This window comes from Nematostella vectensis, chromosome 11, assembly GCF_932526225.1.
Source record: "Nematostella vectensis chromosome 11, jaNemVect1.1, whole genome shotgun sequence".
NCBI lineage: Eukaryota > Metazoa > Cnidaria > Anthozoa > Actiniaria > Edwardsiidae > Nematostella > Nematostella vectensis.
In genome coordinates, this window is record NC_064044.1 from 13,342,462 (window position 1) to 13,349,750 (window position 7,289).

The 7,289-nt window shown below is 41.0% G+C and overlaps 1 protein-coding gene across 2 annotated transcripts; it reads left to right on the forward strand.

Moving 5' to 3' along the window:
• Positions 1-1,280: 1,280 nt before the first annotated feature.
• Positions 1,281-7,134, forward strand: LOC5517578. Of its 2 annotated transcripts, XM_048734086.1 has the most exons (7): positions 1,281-1,441; positions 3,308-3,391; positions 3,906-3,956; positions 4,768-4,845; positions 5,066-5,116; positions 5,967-6,044; positions 6,997-7,134. In XM_048734086.1, the coding sequence occupies exons 2-7, from the start codon at positions 3,322-3,324 to the stop codon at positions 7,032-7,034; spliced, it is 366 nt and encodes a 121-aa protein (XP_048590043.1). In that variant the 5' UTR covers positions 1,281-1,441; positions 3,308-3,321; the 3' UTR covers positions 7,035-7,134. The 2 variants fall into 2 exon arrangements, with proteins under 2 accessions (XP_048590043.1, XP_048590044.1); XM_048734087.1 differs by lacking the exon at positions 6,997-7,134 and having other exon boundaries at positions 5,055-5,116.
• Positions 7,135-7,289: the final 155 nt, after the last annotated feature.

Consider the following 7,289-nt stretch of genomic DNA (forward strand, 5'->3'; position numbering starts at 1 on the left):
ACCGTGCATTCCAGCATAGCAACTGCGTTAAAAATAAACTTCCCTTTTTTTTTACAAAATTTTGTTTATTTGGACTAAATAAAATGTTGTTGTTATGCGTGAACATTACTTTTCAGGATGAGGCACAATTTAGAAAATAAAAAACGAATAAAACGCGCAAAATATAATTCTATTCACTTCCTAGATATTTTATGCTAATGACTCGAGCATGATTTTTATTGTAAATTTCCTCTTCGCACTAAATCATGGTGGTAAGAGACAGAGAGAGAGAGAAAGAGAGAGAGAGAGAAAGAGAGAGGGAGAGAGAGAGAGAGAGAGAGAGAGAGAGAGAGAGAGAGAGAGAGAGAGAGAGAGAGAGAGAGAGAGAGAGAGAGAGAGAGAGAGAGAGAGAGAGAGAGAGAGAGAGAGAGAGAGAGAGAGAGAGTACAGGGTACGGGCCTGACAATATGCGGTATATTTAAGTGAAGGAAAGAACCAAATACGACCGATCTTCAAGATTTCGAAGAAATGATCATGTTTATGCGAATGATTTACGAAGTTTGGCGATCAGCTTAGAAACTTTAAGTAGAACAGACTTCAAACTCAAACCCCCAAATTCACTGTTCGGTCGCATTTCTCCTCAGAAGCTCTCGTTCCACCATATCAATATTTAATGGTCGTTTTTTTTGCCAAACGCGGTCACTTCCTTATAAGGAAACTTATATATTCCTTATTTGGAAAAACTGCATGATTCTTGTTATTTTTAAGGTTGCCGTATCGCAGGTTCTCCTTAAACTTTATGACTTCTAATCAGAAGAAAAAAACCGTGACAGTGACCATCTTTAGTCGATGGAGAAAGTATCTAAAAAGAAACTAAGATTTCTCGGTACCAGACCCCCAAAACGACAACGTTTTCTTAATATGGTTTCCTGAAAAAAAAATGAAAGAATTCGGCTAGAAAAGTTGCTTACGCCAAATTTTGAAATGTTACAAAGATATGCTCAAGTACAGGCTTGGGTTTGTTATCACTGAGCTAGGTAGAAAGCTTGATAAGTTATCTCATCCCTGTGAAACGATGACTTAAAATGGCGTCGCATGAAATCGAGGACGCCGGACAGTGGCTTATGCAAATGAGCATCTGTTGCGTAGACTGAAAGTATCGGAAGTGATTCGGTACGTTTTTTATTGACCAATCAGCGCGCTCCGAAATGTGGAGTTTCCCAGAGCCCTCCGTTTTGCGAGGCATGCGCAGGAATAAAAAAGGCTCTGGGGACGAGATTGGTTAGAAATATACAGTGTGCGTTGTTCCACGCTTCAACAGTCCAACCAGAGGCAGAGAGACACGTCCCTAGACCAGTGTTTATTTAAATACATGCATCGACAGTGGTCTGACGTTAGTTGCACGGGAAAGGTCATCATAGTGAGAATCAGCAAGACGAAGCAGACATCTCCTTGAGTCAAGGTAACACGCTCATCAATATCATCAGTAAAAAAATCCTGGGGTGTAATAGATAAAGTGCAACCCGAAATCGGATAGCTCAAACAAGAGGCAGGACTGCCGCATCAGCAAAGCAATTCGCTGTTAGTTCTCTTGAAACTATTTTAGTCATTTTTACTCGGATAACTCGAGCTCTTCGTAACTGAACAGCTTCTCCTTGAAAGTTTTTTTGAAATTTCGAGTTACTCGGGCCCCATATGTTCGTGTTGGTTTTTTTCCTAAATAAATTTGCAGTTTCTCTGATTTTCTTTTCTGATTCGCGTTTACAAAGATGTTAGAGATTTTGTTTTGTGTTTGTCAAATCTTGATATATGCGCTTTTAACCTCGCGTTTAGAGCTTATCCAATAGACTCGTACCCTGCGCGTCCACTCTCCTACCCAAACAAATCTTCTGCTACTTGTTAGTTAAATTGCCTGTCCTTTAAACAAAAACCAAATTTCCCTATTTTTTTTTTAGCTCAAATTTGAGATGTTTATTTGTCACTTAGCTCTGTGATTGTTCCATGTTTAACGACTTTTATTACAAATTCCGCAATTTGCCATTTACGGTACTAAGCATGGAAATTATCCAGTTTGATGTGTTTTTAAAAAGACGGTTATAGAGACTACGTGAGCGGATTCGAATGGGTTCTGCAAGACCGCCGCTGGTTATGCAAATTTCTCGAGCTTTGCTGAGCTGTGAAAAATAGAAAATGCAGATAAAAAAGTACATACCATCTTTGCGATGTCAAGTTTTATACTCAGATATCTAAATTTGTGGTTAACTTAACACTACTAATCCACCATAGTATTCTAAACTTACAGCATGGTGTGGTATTTTCATCTGCGTATATTTGCGTATATATTTTTTACGCGTTACAGACACCACACCTAAAATCATTTAGAAAATGTAGAAAATAAGCAACCAAATCACACCATCCAAAATCTACGAAAAGGAATGCGTGGTACTTTGCTTAAATTTTGCTTTAAAGAAAAGTTAACAAATACAATCCCCAAAAAGATTTAAAGCAAAGTGTTTTTAACTTACGAGACTAAGGCTATCGAGAAACTGATTACTGCGATTCTGAGTAAAATTCCGCACCTATTTTATGCACGGATGAAGCTCATATCTCAATTTTTATTACATGATTGACACGGTTTCCATTGTTTTCTGTACGGCTTTATTTCACGTGCAAACCTTATTAATAGGCAAGTAGCTAAGAGCCCGGGGAGGGTTTTGATATTCAGCAGGGAAGAGCGGGGCTGATTAATTGAATTGAATTACGTATTTTTCGCGTCTTTAAGGTCGCAAATTTGTTTAAAACGCGAAAGACGCGAATTTTTAACAGTACGCGCGAAAATTAAGCAGAATAAGGTAGATGCAAAAGCTTACTAGAAAACCCCTTTAATATGATGTTAACAAACATCCTCAAATTCGATAATTTGACCAACAGTTGCAGAAGCGGATCTAGCTTTTCACTGAAGGGGGGTGGGGGGGAGGTTGGTTTAGTGACAAAGGGGGGAGGGGGGTAATTACTTTCTATTACATGTGGGTTTCTGGCAGCCCAAAGAGGGGGGGGGGGGGGTTAAACCCCCTAAACCCTCCCCCTAGATCCGCTACTGAGTAATGAATTGTTCCATTTTTTATTACGAAACATTGCAAACTACTGCTTGATTGTCGTATAAAGGCGCGTGCATGTGAGCTGATTCAGAATGTCTCCACATCTTTTTTACCTCTCCCCCAAAAGATTGCTTAGCCCCCCTAAAACTTTACTACACCCCCTCCCCCACTATGCCCTATTCCTTAGCATCAACGCCAACAAATATTTGTGATGTCCTTTGTTATTGAAGACTCGAATTTGAATATGAAGAAGACAGCGATCTACATTCTAGTGGCTGCCTGCGTGACGATGGCGTTTGCCTTCCCAGCTAAGAGTAAGTATTGCTCTACCCGCTACCGAATAAATATAATGTAAAAAATAAGGAAAGTATTCATTTGCAAAATGGTGTATACCGTAATTGCTCGAATAAGCGCCTTCCTCGAATAAGCACCTCCCCCGAATAAACCCCTCGCCTATAAGGGAAAATATGATTAATCGCCTTGCACGATTAAGTGCCGTCCACTGCTCTGTTCCAGTACCGCTTTCTCATTATCATGTTATGCACTACAAATTTTGTTGACGTGAACCGAACTCAAGGGATTTGACTTAACGTTAGAAAGGAAGTAACGATAGTATTTGTATGATGACAGTATTTCCCGCCACAGCATTTTAACTTTAAAAGCCCAAACCCTGTTTTGTTAAGCGTTCTTGGAATTTATTACTCCTTGCACGTTTTAAAAAAGCACTAGATGAAACGGATTTTGAAATAAACGCCTCCCCCGAATAAGCGCCTCATCTGCGACATTCGAGTAACTACGGTATTCTAATCATGCTCAATGTCATTGCAGCTGAAGAGGATCAATCGTGCGGTCCTTGCCCGTGGCATTTCAAATGCATCGGTAAGTATTAATCAGCTTCACAACGATACAAACATAATTATTGATAACAAAACTGATGATATGGCATCATAGCACCATTATCACAAATAATAAAGCCACAATATTGTCATAAGTACAGCCAGCATTACCATAACAACCTGTTCTATTACAGTCGTACTCCCCTGTAGATTCGGTACTATTTACCACACAACTAACATCCCCACACTTCTATCGCCATTACTACCGTAGACCATACCATCATCATCACCGTCATCATCATCACCACGACCATCATCATCACCGTCATCATCATCACCACGACCATCATCATCATCATCATCATAATCATCACCTTCACCATCGCCATCATCACTATCGTCACCGTCATCATTATCACCACAACCACCATTATCATCACCATCGTCATCATCATCACGACCACCACCATCATCATTATCATCACCGCCATCATCATCATCATCATCACTATCGTCACCGTCATCATTATCACCACAACCACCATTATCATCACCGTCATCATCATCACCACAACCACCTTTATCATCACCTTCGTCATCAGCATCATCATCATTATCATTACCATCACCGCCATCATCACCATCATCACCGCCATCATCACCGCCATCATCATCATCATCATCACAATCGTCATCATCAACATCAAACACTCCCACCACCACCATCACAAGTCATCATCACCAGCATCATCATTCTAATTATCATAATAATAGTAATAATATAAATAATGCTTTAATTTTGATAGTGCGAGATCTGAATCGTAAAGCCTTTTGTCTTGTTTGTTTTGTTACAGAGGGAGCATGTACTCCACAAGAGAAACCAGGACCAGGACCGAACACTGAAGACACGGAAGAGCTAGCAGACCTGTCGAGTGAGTTATTACTAGTTATTACTAGAGCCGCACAGAAACATTAAGAAAATATTGGGGGGGGGGGGGACAGCCAGTTCCTGCACGTTTTAGAAAAGCACTAGATAAAATGGATTTTGAAAAAAGCGCCTCCCCCGAATAAGCGCATCGCCTGGGCCATTAAAAAAAGTAATTACTCGAGTAACTAAGGTTTTGTTATTAATCGTGCTCAGTGTCATTGCAGCTGAAGAGGACCAGTCGTGCGGTCCTTGCCCGTGGCATTTCAAATGCATCGGTAAGTATTAATCAGCTTCACAACGATACAAACATGATTATTGATAACAAAACTGATGATATGGCATCATAGCACCATTATCACAAATAATAAAGCCACAATATTGTCATAAGTACAGCCAGCATCACCATAACAACCTGTTCTATTACAGTCGTACTCCTCTGTAGATTCGGTACTATTTACCACACAACCACTAACATCCCCACACTTCTATCGCCATCACTACCGTAGACCATACCATCATCATCACCGTCATCACCATCATCATCATCACCACGACCATCATCATCATCATCATCACCTTCACCATCGCCATCATCACTATCATCACCGTCATCATTATCACCACAACTACCATTATCATCACCACCATCATCATTATCATCACCGCCATCATCACCTTCACCATCGCCATCATCACTATCATCACCACGACCATCATCATCATCATCATCATCACCGCCATCATCACTATCATCACCGTCATCATTATCATCACCATCGCCATCATCATCACCGTCATCATCATTATCATCACCGCCATCATCATCATCATCATCATTATCACTATCATCACCGTCATCATCATCACCACAACCACCATTATCATCACCTTCGTCATCAGCATCATCATCACCACCATCATTATCATTATCATCACCGCCATCATCATCATCACAATCGTCATCATCATCAACATCAAACACTCCCACCACCACCATCACAAGTCATCATCACCAGCATCATCATTCTAATTATCATAATAATAGTAATAATATAAATAATGCTTTAATTTTGATAGTGCGAGATCTGAATCGTAAACCCTTTTGTCTTGTTTGTTTTGTTACAGAGGGAGCATGTACTCCACAAGAGAAACCAGGACCAGGACCGAACATTGAAGACACGGAAGAGCTAGCAGATCTGTCGAGTGAGTTATTACTAGTTATTACTAGAGCCGCACAGAAACTTTAAGGAAATATTGGGGGGGACAGCCACCCCTATTTTTCTGGCCATTTCCTTATATATGTTTATATATATATATATTGGAGGGGGCACATGCCCCCAGTGCCCCACCCCCTGCTACGGCCCCGATTACATCTTCCTGCACCCTGCGTATCATCGTGTCGTAGCATTAAACGTAGCTGGAAGCAGATAACTTTCACTTCTTGTACAGGAAACATCAAAACTAATTTTTCTCACATCTAGGGGTGGGTGAGAGCAAAAGCAGTTTTGATAAAGCATTTTTGATCACGTTAACTCAAGCATTCCTCAGATACGTTTTCTCTAAATCTGACTAAGAGTTTTTCTTGGTGTGCTGAAATCAACCTTCAGAAGTGATTTACTGAAAACGAGTACTCCGAGTGGTCCTATGTGAGACTGCGAAGAGGTTCATAAAGTTTTTTTGTGGGGGGGGGGGGGGAGATCTGCGGACGAGGTTCTACGAGGGTGTAAAAGAGCCGGAATTGGAAGTCTAGGTAAAACTTGTTTCCAGTCCCCCTCTTGCTCTGAGGAAACTGCGCAATGTGTTGTTGCTGATCGCGAGGAAAAAAAAGTTGAGTCGTTTTTCCCATTTTTTGCCGAGCATATTGTTGGAAAAAATGAGCGTAGTCTTTATAAGCGACCATAGTTTGAGCATCATAATTTTGATTAAAAGCGAGCAATGCTACTAGCATATTATGTCAGTTTTACCAATTCGTCCCTAGGGGGGGGGGGGGGGGGGGGCTTTGTTGGAAGGACTTATCTGCTTCTAAGAAGAAATACTGGAATTCACAGACAAAAACTTTGGCTAGTGCTCCCCCACCACCCTGCGTCGAGTAATTGACAAGAGCAAGAGTTTACCTGAATAGCTTCTTTGCTGATATTGAGTTTGTGTCTTGCAGAAGCCGGGGACGAGACAGATGCTCCGACCTCGATGTGATGCGGTTTTAAATCGATTTGGGATTTAGGATGAAACGATTGCCTGCCAAACATTGTACCCATCTATTATAGCATAGAGTAAACTTGGTTTTAATAACATACTTATCTTGTTTATTTTCTGCTGGACAAGATCTATATATAAGCGCCTATCACGTCGAGTTCTCCTCCCATCCATGGCTCTCCGTAACCATAAGAATATTTTTAGGGTGGTGGGGAAGGGAGAGGATGGGGGTGGGGGAGGGGGAAGGGGTGGTGG